This window comes from Elephantulus edwardii, unplaced genomic scaffold (assembly GCF_000299155.1).
Source record: "Elephantulus edwardii isolate Elephantulus edwardi_28Jun2011 unplaced genomic scaffold, EleEdw1.0 scaffold00006, whole genome shotgun sequence".
In the NCBI taxonomy this organism is placed as follows: domain Eukaryota; kingdom Metazoa; phylum Chordata; class Mammalia; order Macroscelidea; family Macroscelididae; genus Elephantulus; species Elephantulus edwardii.
In genome coordinates, this window is record NW_006399756.1 from 7811937 (window position 1) to 7830888 (window position 18952).

Below are 18952 nucleotides of genomic sequence, written 5' to 3' on the forward strand. Positions count from 1 at the left end.
GGGAGTGGGAGAGGAAGGGGGAGAGAGATTGAGAGATTACTGACTGTTTGGTGTGGGCTGCACAGCCATGGACCAAGCCCCACTCTGATCCCCAGCTGAAGGCCCAGCCTCAGTCCCCTGAGATAACTAGTGACATTGACATATTAACAATAATAACAGTGGACACTCATCAGCCTGCAGAGAGGAGAAACCACAGCCGAGAGGTCAGCTGGGCAAGGCTATGGTGGGATCTGACCATTTAGGGGTCTGGTCCCTAAAAACCCACCAAGCTCAGCCTGTTTCTCTACAGTAACAACAAGGAGTGTTCACACCGCCACCGTGGGTGGATTCTGACCCGGAGCGGCTGTCCAGGCCACAGCAGAGCTGACTGTCCCAGAGGCTTCTTCCCTGCACTGTGGTCCTTCTGGAAACAGAGCCACGACTCTCCTCCACAGCAGACGGCAGGCTCTGACTCTTAAACGTCTGTTGGCAGCACAGCCCTCTAACCACTGTGCTGCCTGGATTCCTGCGCATGCACTGGTCACTTCATTCTAGGCACTGAGAAGCGCATGGCACAGACAGCTGGGTTAAACCCTGGGCGATCAATTTGCCCAGCTTTTCTTTTAAGGCACCATCCAGTTAACTCTGACTCACAGTGGCCCTGTGTGTAATGGGGTAACGCGTCCCAAAGGGTTTTCTTGGCTGTCACCTTACAGAAGTAGATCAGCAGACCTTTCCTCTCTGAAGTCACTTGAATGAGTTTGAACCGCCAGCCTTCAGGTCAGTTGTTCTTATCAGGTGCTGCTGAGTCAAGTACGAGTCACAGCGACCCTGTGAACAACAAATCGAAGCCTGTCCTGTCCTCATCCTCTCTGACCCACGCTGCCCTGGTGCTGCAGTCACAGTATCATTCCACCTTGTGTGAGGTCCTCCTCTCCTCCGTCGTCCCTCCACCTTTCCAAGCATTGTATCTCTCCCAAGGAACAGCCTTTCCTAGCAGCATGCCCAAGGTATGTAAGACAAAGCTTTGCCATCCTTGCCTCCAAAGAGCACTCTGGGTGCACTCTTCCAAGACATATTTGTTCTTTTGGCAGCTTATGGGCTATTTAATATTCTTCTCCAACACCACAACTCAAAGGCATCAGTTCTTCTTTGGTCATCCTTATTCATGTCCAGCCCTCAGATTATATGGCAACTGAAAAGACTATAATCTAGCGACACTGTAAGGTAAAAAAGAGTCCTGCAGAGCAGAGGGGCCACCAGCCACCCTCTTCCCACCCATAGTCAAATAGGGAAACTGAGGCTGAGCAGGAGTAAGTTAGTAGCTGAGGTGGTCTGGACACCTGGACTTTACCTGGGGTCAGGCATCTGAACGCTACCTGGAGTTCACACCTGTACGTGCAGTGTACAGGCTGTGGGGACTCTCAACAGGTGGGCTTCCCAGGTGAGGACACATGGACAGAAAGGGCTGTGGTAGGCTTTGAGTCTGAGCTGCCACCCTTAGCTGCATTTCCTGAACCTCTTGGACTGAGGTGCTGAGAAGGGGCTGCAGGGGGCTAATTGGGAGCAGGGGACGCGGGTGGAGCGGGAGGAGAGTGTTTAAGGCTGCCCCGGAAGGTCCTTTTCTCAGACAGGTCCTTATGCGTCTTTTCTGATGACCTGGACTGCCTTCTGTCCCTCCCTCGGACCCTGGAGGAAAACAGGCACGTTTTTCTTCATGGAGAGATGAGAAAATAGCTGAGGGAAATTTGAGTTGCCAACAATTGGTAAATCTGCACTTTTAAGTTATCAATCTTGAGAGGTAATGGATTATTTTTTTTTAAACCCCCGGTTATACAAGTTTACACCTAAAACAATGACAAAATCGCTGAATGCCAACACACAGTTGCTATGCATCGCCACATTGCTTTTTCAAAATGTCTAGTCTCCTGTCTCAGGTTAAATCCAGTCCCAGCACGTTAGCTCCAAGGGAAAAAAAATATTTGAAGAGCAAACTATCAGACAAACCAACAAGCAAAATTAGGTATTACATACACGTCGTGCAGCTTTCACATAATACAATAATTCAGGATAATTTAAGAATTCCCCACTCAGATGATTAAGAGATGAAATCAATTGCATTTGCTCTTCAAAGATTTTATGTGAAGTCTGAGCATTCCACCTGGCTCAGTTCTAAAAACTACCGGCCGAGTGTCTCCCTTGGGCCAAGTACTGGATGTGCACAATCTCCGATCACACAGCCATCCTGTGGAACAGATATTACTACTCCCATAATAGGCATGGTTATTACTAGTTATATTGTGGTTTTGCTGTTGTTAGCTGCTCTCCAGTCAGCCCTGACAAGTGACAATTTCAGGCACACCGGGATTCGGCTGTTCTAAGTCAGAGGATTTTCAGGGGTTGGTTAGGTTTTTGTTTGTTGGAGTAGATCACCAGACCTTTCCTCCTACTCTTAGCGTGGAAGCTCTACTGAACTGTCATCCTAATAGCAGCTCAAAACCCTCCAGTGACAGATGGGTGGTGTCTGCCCAGGAGATGTACTGGTTGGAAATGGAGCCTGGGTTGTACAGAGGGAGAAGTCAGAATTCTGAGACTGAGTAACAGCCAAGCATCTTCCACCTGAGAAACCCAGCTCCATCCCCATCAGCCTGCGGGGTGGATGCCAGGAACTCTGCTGTCCTTCCTGACCAGAAGACGTCTGTCCTGTGAAGTCACTGTGCTAACCAGATCTTGTCACTGGCCCTTGCCTGCAGCACATATAACATTTGCATTGAGAAGCCAATCTCTGGCCCTCATCGAGTCTCCAGGAGGTGCTTGGGGTGGTCCAGACATGGACACTGGCCCCTGTGACCACTGGACCAGGCTGAAAGGGGCACCTTCCATGCTCAGCTGTGACGGGGCACCCAGCTGTCTACTTTCACTGGGCGGCACAGGGTCTCATCCTACCTCTGCCCGCTCTGGGATGTGCTCCCTCCAAGCTCTGACAACCCCATATCCTTTCTGTTCATGAGATCTGAGAAGGAGTACGGATTCCCACAGGGCCACACCTGCCCGCTCCTAGCTCCAGATCAGGTGAGCACTGGGATGCCCCCATGGGTCCTCAGGGGATGTTTTAGGGAGAACGCTCCAGTGCGTCCCCTCATGTCAGGCCTCGCTTTACCCATCCCTTTCCCTTCCTCTAAGGTAAGCCTTGCCTAGCTCACATCTGTCGCATGCACTAGGGGCTGGGTCTCCATGTGTGACAAGGTGGCAGCCACCCTCCATTCCTCCTGTCTACTGACGGGTGTCAGAGTTAAATCCCCCGTGTCTCCTACTTCCCAACAGTCACGATTAAGTAACATGTAAGGCCCCACCCAACCTAGGCCTGACCCCAAACCCTGCATTTAGGGCTACAGGGCTCAGGTGAGGAGCTCTGGTGTCATAGTGGACTAAGTGCTGGGCTGCCAACAGTAAGATCAGCAGTTCAAGCCCACTCCAAGAGAGAATGATAAGACGGTTTGCTTCTAAAAAGAGCACAGCCTCAGGAAACCTATGGGGACTTTGTCGGGTTACGAACTCTAACCTGTAGGCTCCCAGCAGTGCAGGCTCCTCATGATGGAACCTGAGAGGGTGAGTGGGTGTGTTTTACCTGAGACTCTGAGCACTGTTCCCCCAGCGTCCTCTGCACTGCTAATGCTTGATGCTCCTGGCTGTTAATGAAAGATTGGAGGTTCATGCCCACTCAGGGCTTCTAGATGGTAACTCCTGATCAGTCACCCACCCAAAACCCTGTGCTCACAGCTTTCCACAGCACATCATCCTGAGGTCACCTCCGGGCTGAGCGGACTGGAGGACACCAAGTCACCCTTCCAGCCGGCCTGCCCCACCCTGCACTAATTGTTCTCGGGCAGGAAGTGCCCCCTGGCAGGGGCTGCACCAAGACTGAGAGCCCCATCCCTCAGCCTGGACACCTCACCTTCTCCTTCTCTCCTCCTCCAGCTCTCCTGCTCTTCTCCCTCGATTCTCCTCTCCCACCTTCCCCCCAACATGCACACGCACACACACACAGACACAGACACACAGACACACGCACACACAGACACAGACAGACACACGCACACGCACACACAGACAGACACACACACAGACACACACACACAGACACAGACACACACACAGACACAGACACACACACAGACACACAGACACACACACAGACACACGCACACAGACACACGCACACGCGCACACACAGACAGACACACACACAGACACACGCACACGCACACACAGACACACACACACACGGTCATGGATGACAGGATAGCCAACCCCATGCCCTCCTGAGACTCCTGAGAGCTTGCTCCCTGTATCTGAAGTCTGTAAACCCTTTGCTAACATCTTACGTTTTGATGAGACATTGGAACTGAAAGGGCATTTTCTTAGTAGAAGAACAACACTTGGAAGGCACCACCTGCTTGTGGAAACCTCCCTGTCCACACATCTCATTAACCCCAATAGCCAGTCACGCGCTGTCAGATCGGCCCCGATGACTCTAGACACCCTGCTTGTATGCTCTCCTCCGGGGAGAGACTAGCTTTGCAAGAGCTTTGCAGAGGCCTGCATTTTAACTCAGAAACCATTTCCTTAGAGCTCCGGAGTGAGAATTTGCAGGCTCCACACATGATCCTGAGGAAGGTCTGGGGATCCAGGGACAGAGTGGGAGCGAGCTGTGAAGGTGTGAGTCTCTGAATCAGTTCCCCCCACCCTTTCACCACACACCCAGGTGTGTGCGTATGCACGCTGTGGGCAGGGGCCTCTCTGGTCAGTGCTGTTGACCGAACCATCTCCCTGCATGGAAGGGACCACGTGTCAGCACCGTCCCAATCAGGACTAGCAATGGTAACCATGCCCTCTACAGCTGCAGTCTGTCACACAGGCAGGTGACCGAGCGAGGCTACGTCTTGGCCCTGCCTCTGTGCTGGAGACCGTCCACGTGCCCACTGCCCCTGAGGAGGTTGGTGTGGGGATGGCCTCATGCCATGGTACCTACAGGAGGCTTAGCCGTCTGCAGTCACATTGGAAACCTGGGTGCCAGGCATCTCTGGGCTCCCGGGGCCTGGCACCCAGTCTTTGAAGCTGCCATCAAATCATTCTGACTCCTAGTGACCCTTGTGGTGGTGGTGTTTGCCGTCAAGTTGGGAGTGACCCATAGCTGACCCTCCAGTGGGTTTTCAGAGACAGTTAATTGAATGGAAGGAGATTGTCCATCCTACGCCCACAGAGCAGCTGACAGATTCAAACCATGTGCCTTTGAGATTGTGGGGCAGCTTCTTTCCACTAGGCCACCAGTGTGGCCCAAAGGCTAAGTGATCACCGACTGACTCGACCCCTACCTGGCTTTATACCTTAGCTTGTCACCACCTCTCCTTATATGCACATGGGCAACTCACTTCACCTCTCTAAGCCTCAGTTTCCTCACCTTTAAAACAAAGATTCTTGTACTTAGTGTTGGATGTAATGGAGCCAGTACTGATACCCACTGGGATCCAGAGGGTCCCCAGTGGTGCATCTGATTCTTAGCTGTTAGCCAACAGAAAGGTGGGAAGTTCAAGTCTACCAAGGTGCCTTGGAGGAAAGATCTGTTGATCTTCTTCCCAACACACCAGCCTTTGAGAACTCTATGAAACATGGTCTACTCAGACATGCATGGGCCACCATGAGTCAAGGACCCCAGGGCAACACCATTAGGGCCCTGACAAGTGTTCAGTGATGACAGGGTGGCCTGAGAGCTCAGGCTCTGTTGGAGAAGCTAGAGGACCTACACAAAGGTGACTTGGTTCATCTTCAGCACATGACCAAGAAGGATGCTTTCATCAGAGGGTCCCCAGCAGATGGAGACAGCGTGAATAAGAGAAAGCAGAGAGCTTCGTCCACCCTGCAGGCGGTCATGGACATCCCAGCCTTGGGATTTAAGTCCTGACTTGCCACTGCCCGCACGACCTGGCTGCAGCCCCAAGACATCTCACGCCTCCCTCTGCGAGGCACTGGGCCGTGAATGATGAGAGAGGCAGTCTCCTGGGTACCGCTCTGTCACTGTAGCTGCTGCGGTGAGTATCGCTTTCTGCACTGACAACTCGATGAAGGGTTTCAGTGACTTGCAAACAACTTGGTATCAATCATTCTGGAAGCTGCAGCTTTCTGTCTCTGAGTGGGCTGTGATATAAAAGGCCTCCCGCAGCCCTCTGAGGGGAGAGCCTGAATCTTTGTTCTCAGAGGGCCCTGGAGCCGCTGAGCAGGCGGGGAGCAGGGCCTCAGAGCTGTGTGGGGACAGAGGTAAGGGTGGGGAGTCAGTCTGGGTCTGGGTCTGGGTTTGGATCCTGGTCCAGTCGTTTACTGGGCTGTGAGGTATTGAACAAGGCTGGTGTCTGAGCCTCAGTTTCTTAATGAAACAGGAAGTTAGGCAGGTACAGCTTCAGGAAGAGAGTTAGACCTTTCAGGGCGTATGGAGATGAAGATAAAATTCTCAATTCCTTTAAGAGAAAGGCCTTGTTCTGATTTCCCTTTCTGGATTCCATAGGATCTGCCTGGTGGTGCCTGGCTGGACTGTGGTCAGTCCTGACTTATGGCAACCCCTTGTGCTGGAGCCAAACTGCTGCCTGGATTTTTTTCAACGGTGATCTTTAAGGAAGGAGATTGCCTGGCCTTTCTTTCATGGTACAGACTAGTGGGTTCTGAATTACCACCTTCAGGCAAGTGAGCAAGTGTTTACCAGGGGTCTTTATTGGTGGTTATTCTTGGTACTGGTACGTGGATTTCTGGAGCCCTGTCTCTGAACTGCAGGGAAGTTCAGGGAGGCCTCGGGTAGGGGATACACTGGGTGCAGACAGCATCCCAGCACCCACGCCCACACCCCTCACGTCCTCCTCCCTCTGAGCATCCTTCGAGGCAGCACCATCCCTACGTCTACTTTGCGTTCTAGAGACCTGAGGTTCAGAGAGGGAACTAACTGGGCCAGGTCATAAGGTCAGGAAGCAGCGGAGCTGAGATTTGAACCCAGAGCATGATCGATTCAAAGGTCTTGCTTTCCATTAGACTCAGGTTTGATTCCCAGTCAATACACTGCTCACAGTCGCTACCCGTCCGTGAGTGGAAGCCTGCAATTTGCTGTGATACCGAACAATGCTCAGATGAGTGTCCAAAAAAAGGGGAACAAGGGAGAGGCCTGGGGAGCTACTTCTGAAAACCAGCTAAGGAAACCCTGTGGACCACCAACAGCTGGTAGGTTCAAACCACCAACCTGCCAGATGGCAGTCCAATGTTTAACCTACCGCACCAGCAGGCCTCTTGAAAGCTCTCACATCCCCCTCCTCAGGGCTACTCCTGGCTGCCAACTTCCCAGTGAAGTCACTTTAGACACCACGATGTGTGATTTCTCCTTCCTCTCCAGTCCTCAATACCAGTACAGTAAGATTTTCTTATTTTTCTATGGGAAGCCAAATTTCATACTAAATATTTGTAATAAATGGAATGCTATTTCAGGGTGGAATTCACCCTGAGGCACTAAGGCAATCCTTAGGGTTTACCAGATTCTTGCATTTGCTGACCCCCTCCCTCCTGAGTCAAGGGGAAGGTTTTTAACAGAAAGAGCTTGGATTCATTTACAAGAGAGTTCTTTTTACTATTTGTTTCCACTGATTCTCAGTAAATACACAAAAAGGCATGACTTGAGGTGGCTTGGCTTTGGTCCTTGAGACTGCTGGCCTCCTGTCTTTGACACTCTCTGCTTATCTCCTTTCCGGTTGTCTGTCTCATTATTAATAATTATCAACATATTTACCCTCGGTCTGCAACATTTTTTCTTCTCTTTTTAGATAATTTTTTTTTTTTTGGAAATTGTATTGCCAGAACTGGCTGGCTTTGAAGAGTCACATCACTGAGGTTCGGAAAACCACAGTCACTTCGGCTGGCCCGGGGAGCCAGGGGATTTGGGGCTAATGCTGGTGGCCCCAGAATCTTGGCTTGCCACTAGTACAAAGCTACCCTGCTACTGGACAGGTGACAGGTGCCCTGCTGAGGACCAGAGTGGCCAGTCCGGGAGTTTGCACATGGTCATCTGTCGGTGCCCACACACAGCCTGGATTCTCTCCCTCCTCCTTGTTCTTTCGGGTTTTATGGGGGATTTGGAAAGGGCACAGGGTCAGAGCCCTATGATTCGGAATTCGAGCATGAGAGGGCCTTGTACAGCCTTCATGGTAAGGGGTTGTGCTGCCAACCCAAAAGCATGTGGTTCAAATCTACCAGCTGCTCCACAGGAGAAAGATGGGAAGTCTCCTCCTGTGTGATTTACCACCTCTGAAAACCCACTAGAGGGTCTGCTATGAGTCGGTTCTCACTCCATGGTACACAACAGCAACAACAACAAATCCAATCTGAAATAACTGAGAAGGGAAATGGTTAGGGCGGCTGGCCGTCACCTCTACATCCTGTCAGTGAGTCTGCTGGCCATCACTACTGTGCTCTGCAGTGCCCTGCATGCCCCCTTCCCACTCTGCACTGCCCACCAGCGCCCAGGATGCACACATACCCTGCCAGGCAGGAGGGAGCTCACCTGGTGATGACATAGGGCGCGAAGCACACGAGAAAGGTCCCAATGAAGGTGCTGATCTTGCGGGTGGCCCGCTGCCTTCGGCGCTTCTGCTCCTCCAGACAGCGCTCCCGCACACTGAGAGGGACAGAGGGACAGACACTGACTCACAGACACACTGGGTTAGGACAGACCGTGTCCTTGGTCATCAGGCCTGGCCACCAGTGTGGTGGGAACTCCACGCAGAGCCAGGCATCTCTAAGTCATCACGTGTGAAATGTGGAAAAGAATAGTAATAACACACCAGCTGGTGAGTGCTGTTTGGAGGATTAAGTGCACGCACGTGTGTAATGCATTCAATGCATCGGGCACTCAGTCCAGCCCAGCACTGCACAAATGAAGCAAATGCAAGTATTACCCCAAACGAAGCCCTCTGCTGTCCAGTCACTCCTGACTCTCGGGACCCTACAGGACAGCGCAGGACTGTCTTGTGGGGTTCAGAGGCTGTGACTCTTCACGGAAGCAGACTCTTCCTCTCTCTTCCATGCAGCTGCTGGGAAATTCCAACCACTTTGGGGTGGCCTCCCCAAACTTAATCAACTCTGCCACCAGGGCTCCCAAATAAACATTAGCTTTTCATTATTACGGGTTCCATCTACTTATTGCCTGCTGCGTGTCGGCCCGGAGCCTCACACTCTCCGTGTATTAGCTTTAGCACACTTGGCCCAGGGTGCTGCTTAAGAGCCGAATACTTGGGGCATGTTCTTAGGAGCAGCCAGTCCAGGGAGCTCTGGTGGCCTTACTGGCAAGAGGCTGCACTGCAATTGCAGAGGTATGCAGTTCGAATCCGCCAGATCCTCTGCTGGAGAAGGAGGGACAATCTCCTTCTGTACCAGTCAGATCCGAGTTGACGGTACACACACAAAAAATAATAAAATAAAAAAAAATGCAGGAGTCGCCAGTCCTTGGAGATGGACGTCATGCTTGCAAAGGTGGAGGGTCAGAGAAAGAGAGGAAACCCCTCAATGAGGTGGATTGATCCAGTGAGTGTCACAACGGGTTCCAGTGTGTTGTAGGGGGTGTGAGGATGGTGCAGGACAGGACAGGGTGCTGACCTGTTGTTTATAGGGTTGCTGTCACAGTCGATCACATGGTATATAACAACAAGGGCAGCCTGCAGCGTGTCAAGGCTTGTCAACGGTTCAGGCTGCACAAACCCCCACTGTCATCGGTACCACAGTGGCCGAGCACCAGGCGCCAGAACCACGCCGCCAGGTTTAAGTCCAGGCACCACCACTTGAGCGCTGTGTGGTCCTAGGCAACTTAAACAACATCTCTGTGCACAAGCTTCCTCGTCTCAAAAATGGGAGTCAGTGTTTCCAGCCAAGTGGGGCTGTTTTAAGATGAACACAGCATCCTAGACAGTGCCTGACACAGCGAGCACTCAGCACTCCACTTTTCCTGTTATACATTCAGTGCACACTTGTTGGGCAATGACTGCACCTCACTGCACCCCGGCACAATCATGAATCTCCAAGACAGGAGCCCTCCCACTGCTGGCCTTCTCTTCCTACCCCGGATGTTGATGAGTGAGACCCCTCCAGTCAGGGGCTCCCACCAATGGGAGCCTGACCTTGTGCCTCAGCTGGCTCTGTGTCCCCATAGGTCCCAGGGGCCCATGGAACGTGTCTCCTGGTCCATGACAGCACGTGCCACGATACAGGGCAGAGGTTAGGGTACGTAGGGGCCATGCCCCTGCCCCAGGGTAGACTGTTGTTATTATTGGGTGCCATTGTGTCGAGTACAACTCATAGCAACCCTATGAACAATAGATCTGAACCCTGTCCCAGCGTGTGCATCTTCTCTGACATACTTGGAGCTCTTTAAAGTGGTCACTGCGACAATCCACCTGGTTCTGTGGCCATCCACCTGATTCAGGCCTTCTCTTCCACCATCCCTCCACCTTTCCAAGCAGGAGGTTCCTCTCCAAGGAAAAGCCTCTCCTAGCAATAGGCTCAAAGAATGTGTGAGACAGAGCTTCATCAGCACTGCCTCCGAGGAGCACGCTGGCTGCACCTTCTCTAATACAGATCTGCTTGTTCTTTTTGAAGTCCACGGGATATTTAGCCGTCTTCTCCAATACACAACTCAAAGGCATCCATTCTTCTTCTGTCATCTTCATTCATCGTCCAGCTCTCACACCAAGTGACTGAAGAGACCATGATCTGAATCAAGCACACCTTAGTCTTCAGACTGACAGCATTCCTCCTCAATAATCTGGAGAGGTCCCTCACTACAGCCTTTCCCAGGGCAACGCATTTCCTGATCTCCTGACTGCTGGAGCCAAGTGTGATTGTGGATCTAGGTAAAATGAAGTTGTTCACAATAAACTGTTAGACACACGTTATTTACAGAATGAGTAGTCTTCTCAGCCACACGGAAAGCTCACAGATGGGGAAACTGAGACTTAGAGAAGAGAAGGACTTGCTACCCCAGGAAATGGAGTGCAGGCAAGGCTGGATCCAGGCGTCTAACTCCTGGTCCAGTGTGCTGAGTCAGGAACCACACTGCTCTCTCCCTCAAGACTTGGACTCACCTGGTGTCCAGGTGGCAGACAGAGCCAGCCACATGGATGGGGAGCCAGTTCAGATATCCCCACACCCCACGGATGGGCTCAGCTCCAGCATGCGGGAGACATCTAAATCTGAGCCCAGCCTTGCAGGTTATGAAGATTTGGCTATGTGTCAAGGTGGGAGGAGAGAACATATTTTACTTAGCACTTTGTAAGCCTAATTTAGAATGCTGAAATATTTATGTATGTGGTCTGTGGGCCTCCGTTCACACTGCCACCCTCAACTGCCAATCTGGGGGCCAGACTTGGCTATGAGTCTTGGCTTGAGCCACTTTCTAGAGCTGTTGAATTAGGCAATTCTCCTTCATAGAGCCCTGATCTTGCCTGATCAAAGGTGCAGCAGGGGTCTCTTGATGGGCTCCCAAGTCTGCCCCAAGGAGTCCTGACAGCCTCCCAGGTCAGCCCTCAGGTGTATGTCTTCATGGACCGTGCTGACTTGGGAGGGTCGTCAGAGGGAGGGTCAGTTAGGGTGTTGCTGTGACAGCACCGAGTGCGTGCCGGAGCCTCTACTTGTCCTGTGCCATTCTCCAGGCCACAGAGGGGCAGCCCTCGCTGGACGCCCTCTGACTTATCCTCCTGGCGCACTGAGGAAGGCCTGGCTGCCCCTGTCGCCCTTCCAGGCACTGTGACCCAGGAGGTCCTGGCACAGTGGATGCAGTGCTGTAAGGACCTCTGGCTGTGCTGTCCCAGTGGGGAGTCATGACAAGCAATTCTTAGCTGCTTTCTAAATCCAGTGGCTCACGAAGCCGCCGTGGACAAACAGGAGGAGCAAAGTCTCTGACTGATCCCTCTGTAATCAGATCAACGAGGATGAGTGACCCTGGGTCTTCTGATGATGGCTAAAGAGAAGGGATCCCCCTGCTCCTCACCTGGGGTCAGCAGACACAGTGACCACAAGCCTCCCACCCCACTGCGGGGCCGCAGAGAACGCAAGACAAGCCTCTTTGAATGACATCCCGGAAGGCTGCTGGTCTGATGGCTGGTAAAGAGAGCTAAGAGGTCAGACTGCAGCACACTGTCCTGTCTGTGCAGAAAAAGGTGCTGGACTCTGCCCGGGCACTGACCACCCCAAAATCCATAGCCTGATAGCATCTGAGGCCAGCAGTGCCCCGGGGTCCTGACACCTGTGGTACGGGAGATGAGGCAGGTCCTGAGAGCAGCTCTGAGGCCTCTGCACTACGGGGAGGACGTGTTTGGAGCTCCTGGTAAGACAATGCCTGAGGCTGGCTGCCACGGCCTGGCCCCTCCTGCGTGCCTAATGCCTACCTCTCCAGCATGAGGACTAGCTTCACAGGCAAGGGGCAGTGCCATCATGTTCCCTATGTCTCAGGAACCATGGAGAGCCCTGGCCATGAACCTGTCTGAGCTCAGGAAGCCACACCCCTCTCTAACATACAAATGTAGGTGGCCCAGGTCCTGCAGGGGCCTAGGCACTGGGACCAGGGCTCCTCAGCAGACTGGGAAGAACTAGGATTCCCTTCTGAGGAGATGAGCAGGGCAGCTACCGCTGCTCCTGAGCCTCCAGTTGGCCTGGAGAGAGATTTTCAGGAAAGGAGGACTGTACCCTCAGAAGCTGGAGGGGCTGCTCTCTTATTCTCGGAGTGGATGAGGGAGAGGTGGGCCGGCCAATCTGCATAAGGAGATTCCTGGTCCATCTCAGCCTTTGCTCTGCAGCCAGTCTGAGTGCAAGAGGACCTTCCCCAGGGGTCCCGCAAGACCCAGGGCCAGAATTCCTGCCCCCATCCTTCAGAGACAGTCCCATCCACGTCCCCATGCTTCAGCTGCTGAAGGGACCCAGAGGGACAGCAACTCTGCAGTCCTGGCCACAGACTGTTTCTTTAAAGGAAACTGTAGGGACACTCGTATGACAGTCAACCAGGTCTTGGTGTCAGTGTGTCATCATGCATCTGCCAAACGTGACAACTACATGTGAACAGACGGGATGCATGTGGGACAGCTGGCAGCGCAGGTCTGCAGCCCCGGCCCTCAGGCGTCCACAGCCCCTCACATGTGAGCTTCTGATCCAATTGTGTGGGGAAGCATCCATGGCCCACCCTTAGAATCACTGGTACCACATCTGCAGACATGATGAAGCTCAAACTCCTCTCTCCATTGCTCACAGACACCACACCTCACCTCTGAAGGGGCTGGGTGCTCTCAGCAGGTCTCACCTCCCTGCTGGTCAGAATCGGAGCCCCCTGACTGGGGGAACTGGAGGAGAGCCTGTCTTTTCCTCCTTGGATGGAACAACGTAAGTCCACTGCCAGCCAGATCCCTCTCCACATGCCTGTTCTCACCAGGAAAATGAGGTGAGTTCAGGACACCGACTGAGCTCCCTCTTTGGGCACTGGTTCCAGGGTGCCAGCACTGGGCTGCCCACCTTGACTGGCCTCCTAAGAAACAGAGACCCAGGTATAGGGACAGCAAAGCTAAGTCCCAGGAGTATCAGGAGGCCACTCTGCAGAGATCTCCAGACGTCTTGTCTGGGAGACACTGGACTGGACGGTGGTCCTGGGACCAGCAGGAGATCTTTCCCTGCCGTGCACCAGGCACTCCCATGAGGACCACAGGAGGGGAACAGCCCCCAGCCATGCGGGGGACGTATACACCTCACGCACACACATACACACACGCACAAACACGTATGTACACACAGAGAGTCTAGGCAGAAGCAGCCAACCACAGAGCAGAACCTGGGGAAGCAACCGGTTCAAAGAGTTCCCCAGACAGCTTCTGGAGTTTCTGAGCCTTGGACATACAGTAGACATAAGGAAGCCCCGTAAAGCTCTGGCCCTGATTCCAGCCTCTGAAAACCCAAGTGCCACTGTCTCGCGTCTTATGCTTCTAGTTTGCGCTCTGGGTGCTGCTTAAAGGTCCAGCAGCACTGTTCCTTCTGCCCACCCACCCGTCCAAAGAGGCAGACACTGAGACAGTGTTAAGAGGCGTGCCTCCGACCCTGCACCCCCGCCTCTCCCAGACCCCCTCTGGCGCCCCTCACCTGGGGTGGATGTCCACCAGCAGGACCAGCGTCTGCATGGTGATCACGTCGATGCGCTTGCAGTGGAAGCGGGCCACCTTGAGCACCTTGAGGTATGTGCAGCAGAGCACGGTGAAGGAGAGCAGGAAGCTGAGCGCGTGGAAGGCGCCGGTGAAGACAGCGAAGCGCAGGCGCTCATCCGGCCGCCGGCTGCAGAGCGTGCAGGACGCGTAGAGCTGGTGGAAACCCAGCCAGGACAGCGCGAGCGCCGCGGCCGGGAAGACCAGCGCGTGCAGCCACATGTAGGCCACCATGAGCGCGGCGTCCCGGAGGCGCATCTTGGCCCGGTAGCTGAGCGGGAAGACCACGGCCACCCAGCGGTCGATGCTGAGCGCGGCCATGCTGAGCATGGAGTTGGCGGCCAGGAAGGTGTCTAGGAAGGCGGCCAGGCGGCACAGGCGGTCACCGGCCGGCTGCCGCTGCGCCACCACGCCGGCCAGCGTGAGCGGCATGTTGACCACGGTGCACAGGAGGTTGCTGCACGTGAGGTTGAGGGTGAAGAGCGCGGGCGCCTGGCGGCGGATGTCTGCGCTGTGCAGCAGGCACAGCAGCACCAGGGCGTTGGACAGCAGCGACACAGCCATTGTGCCCACCAGCAGCGCCACCAAGCCCGCGTCCCACGAGTTCATGGTGCGCGCCCGCGTGGCGCCCCCGCGGGCGCTCAGGGCCCGCCACCTGGTGCCACCCGGGCGCCGCCCGCCGCCAGCTCAGCCTCGGGGCACCGCCACCCTGCTGCGCTCCTGGTCCCCGCTGCCATGGCTGGGGCGGGGGCGGGGCTCCCTGTCACCCCCAGAACCCGCACCAGCTCTCAAGGCTCCCGGGCGCGCAGCCACCGGGTGTCCCGGTGCCTCATCCGGAGAAGGCGCCTGGGCGCACAGCCACTCAGGAACCCGGCACCTGCAACTGGGTAAGCCCTGGCAGGTCGGGCACACAGCGCTCGCTCGGAGCGCCCTCCAGTCTTTGATGCAGCTTCGTGGTAGCTCCCAGGCTCTCGCCCCAGCCCTCGGAGCTCTGTCTGCGTGGATCTGCACCCTCCGCTGTCCTGCTTTGTGCTTCCTCCCTCTCCTCTTCTCTCTCTGCTAGCACTGGCTCGCCCTCCCTCCCTCCCTCGCCGCTGGCCCCTCCACCTCTCCCTCTCTCTCTCCTGAACACACACTCCCCTCTCCCTGCGCTTTCCTTTCCTTTCTCTCTCCTACTGCTGAGCTCTGCTTTCTCCTTCTGTCTCTCCCACCCCCAAGCTTCTCCTCCCCTCTCTCTTCCCCCTCCTCTTTTCTCTCTCTGGAATCTGGTTGCTTTTATCACAGAGATCCCCACTGATAGGCACGCACAGCGCCCAGAGCACATCACACACACATGGACACACACACACACACACACACACACACACACACACACACACACACTCTCTCAGAAGAAACCAGCCCTGAAGGCTTTGATCCACAACTATTGCCACCCCCCTCCTCCAAGTGTCAAATACAGACTGAGTCAAGAGACTCTCCCAGGACACCTGGACACCTCCAGCCGCAGAGCCATTTGAGTGTCAGCCTGGTCAGATCTTGGCCCAGAGCTGATGCCCCTCCCCATGTGTTAGCTGGGAGAACCTGGGTGGTGGGCTCTTTTAGCCCCAAGAGGAAGAAATGCACGTGACTCTGTCCTGTGGGATCAGAGTCTCCTCCAGGCATCCCCTTTGTGTTTCTAGTGCTGCTGCAGGTGGGTGCTGCACCATTCGGTTCTGAGCATCTCAGGCCTGTAGAAAGACGCTGAGTTCTTGTGAGCCCCCCCTCTCTGCAGAGAGCAGAGAGTGGTCTGCTCTCTGGCCCCACCTCTCCTGGATGGGCATCCCTGCTGCCCACAGCCAGCCCTGCAGTGACCATGGCTGGTCCACAGCGTTTTCATCCTGGAGTCCCTAAATCTGTCACCAAGTTTCCTGGGGTTGGGGCTAGAAAGTTCTGGTTTACCAGGAACTTGAATGTCATAGGTCTGGGAATGGAAAGGACAGTGACTGGTGTGCCTTGACCTTGATTCCAGGCACTATGTGCTTAGGAATGGATTCCATACCCTCCCTTGGGTGGGCTTCAGCCTTTCTCTCCTTGGATGAAGACCCTCTCCTCTGTTCTTGGATTAAGACCTTCCTATATTTTATTTTTTTATGAAGACTTTCTGATCTTTCATGCAGATTCTCTTTCCTTTGATATAGACCTTATGACCTTGAATTAGACCTGATTTTTTTTTGCCATGCCATGAGGTGGGTTTTATTTTCATTAATCATACAAATCATTTTCTAGAATAGCCCAGGGCAAACCGGAGACTTCGGTGGTCCCTTCAGAGACCCGCAGGCCGGTGGCAGGGGGCAGTGTGCCCGGGTTCACAGTGCAGCTCCTCGCTCGTGCTCATCCTGCAGGCATCTCTTCCTCCACATCACGACGCGGGTGGAGACCACTGCAGGATCCTAGGACATCTCACTCCGCTTCTCCTGCTCGATGGTCTCTTTGGTCGGCAGGGTCTTCTTCTCCTGCGTCTCAGTCTTCTTCAGCTTGGCCTTATCGAAGCTGGCGATTCCCCCCATGGCAGGCTTGTCTGCCGTTTTCGTGAAACAATCTGGGAGACCTGATTTTTTTATGAAAACCTCCTGGTCTTTGATCTACATCCTCTGGCCCTGGATGAAGACTGTCTGTTCTTGGAGTAAGATCCTCTGGTCTTTGATGAAGACTCCTGTCTTTGGATGAAGACTTCTGCTCTTTGAGGACGATCTTCTCTGCCCTTTGATCAACAAGGTTTCTGGTGTGCTGATGGCTTTTGGCATTCAGGGGCACCGCAGTCCAGCTAGCTCCATGAGCGTCTCTGGTTTCCATGTCGGCCGTGTTAGCAGCCTGGGACCTGGGTACCAAGCACCAACAATGCCTTCCCAGAGGCTCTGGTGTTGACCAGATGACGTTGACCAACACAAGAATATTTCCTCCAAGGAATCTCTTGATTCTAATCCTTGACAGGAACTCTACTTTTTTTTGGCCTTTTTTTCTATTAACCTAAAAGTACTCTAGAGTATAAAAAATCTATTCATTTAAAAATATTGTATTAGTGACCAGGTCATTCCATCCAGCAGCAATAAATGAGTGAATATCACACACACACACACACATCATTCTGAAGATCCTTGGGTCTGCCAGAGAGCCGGGACGTAGAGGATCAGTGAAAAAGAAAAAGAGCTTCAACAAGACGGACAGATGCTCTGGCAATAACAGGGGCTCAGGGCCGTGCAGCAACTTGAGGACAGCACAGAGCACAAGTGCTTTGTTCTGCTGTACATGGTCACTACGGGTCCGGGCCCACTCGGTGTATTTCACATTCAGAGTATTTCATCTCTCTTGACTAAAGAGCAGAACTTGCCTTCTTCTGGCTTAGGACACTTTCTCTGCTCCCCGTGGAGCCGTGGGGGCACTGGCTGCCAGACTGGCCAAGGCCCAGCCCCCTTGGCCTCAGGGTTCCCCAGCAAAGCTTCAGCAGCCTGGGCTCAGCACCAGTTCTGACAGGGCTCCCAACACCCACGGTGAGGTCGTAGCCACCAAGGAAGGGAAAAACATGTCTGTGCAAACCTGAACATAGAGTCCCCACTGCCCTCCCACCTCATTCCGGGGAGACAAGGGGCTGGGGCCTGGGCTGGACCCACCAGGGAACAACACCACCACAGCCCAATTTGCATGTCATGCTCCTTGGAGCTGGCAGTGACGGAATATTCGTGACAGCGTTCACATGAGTCTCTAAATGCTGCACTGGGCCCTGAGGGAGGCCTTGAAATCAGGGCTGAGTGGTACCCGTGTGGATGGTTTGAAATAGTTTCCACTGAGGCCCACATCACTGTACTCTTTGTAGAGCCTCCAGCGTGGACACCACCTTCCTACCCACCTAAGTGGAGACACTGAGATACAGACAGGTCAGGCATGTGCTCAAAGCCACTCTAGGTATATATTGACAGATAGTATTTAAAATTTTAAAAACAAAACAAAGATGTGCTGCAATCTGGTCGATTCTGGCTCACGGTAGACTCCTCCATTGGCTTTCCAAGGCATTAGAGAGCATTGCAGTCCACTGCGAGCCCTCAGGGGCCCCGTTGACTAGGAAGACCCACACTCTCTCCAGCACACTTGCATACACAGGTGTGCTGAACACACTCATTCCAGTGAGAGCTGGAAGACTAAAACGGCCCTTTCTACGGTTGTTGCTCTGGTGGCTTAGTGGTAAGGAACTGCACTGCCAAACCAAAGGCACGTGGTTTGAATCCACCCGCTGCTCTGTGGGAGAAAGATGGGCAATTTCCTCCTGTGTGACTGATTGCCTCTGAAAACTCACTGGAGGTTCAGTTATGAGTTAGTGATTGTTGCTAGAAAGAGATGAAATGTTTGCATAAATGGAAACTAGGCAGCCGTCATTGCCATAAGAGAGTCTTCTAAGGTGCCCTGGTCGGGGAAACAATCTCTCTGGGGAGCCAGTGCTTTGTGCCTTTCTGCAGGTGTAAGACAATTGTGCAAAGGCTTCTCTGCAGGGAACCACAGAACAACTGCCCAGAGGCTAGGGCCCGGGGCATCGTTTTCGTCTTGGGGCAGATGGTGGCTTTCAGGAAGAAAAGGGGCAGACCCTTGATTGCACCCAATGCCAAGGATGGGCAGCGAAGGTCAGGATCTGTCTATGTCAATATTCTGGCTTCTATCTAGACAATTATCTGCTCGCTCTCTCTCTCTTT

General features: G+C 53.7%; 1 protein-coding gene across 1 annotated transcript in view; it reads right to left on the reverse strand.

Annotated features, from left to right (window-relative positions):
* The window catches only part of GPR26 (G protein-coupled receptor 26), a 16604-nt gene extending 1761 nt beyond the window's left edge, over positions 1-14843 (reverse strand). Inside the window, exons 1-2 of the mRNA XM_006879875.1 lie at positions 14176-14843; positions 8570-8683 (exon numbers count right to left, since the gene is read on the reverse strand). Coding sequence (XP_006879937.1) covers positions 8570-8683; positions 14176-14843 — 782 coding nt within the window. The remainder of the gene's footprint in view (positions 1-8569; positions 8684-14175) is intronic.
* Positions 14844-18952: the final 4109 nt, after the last annotated feature.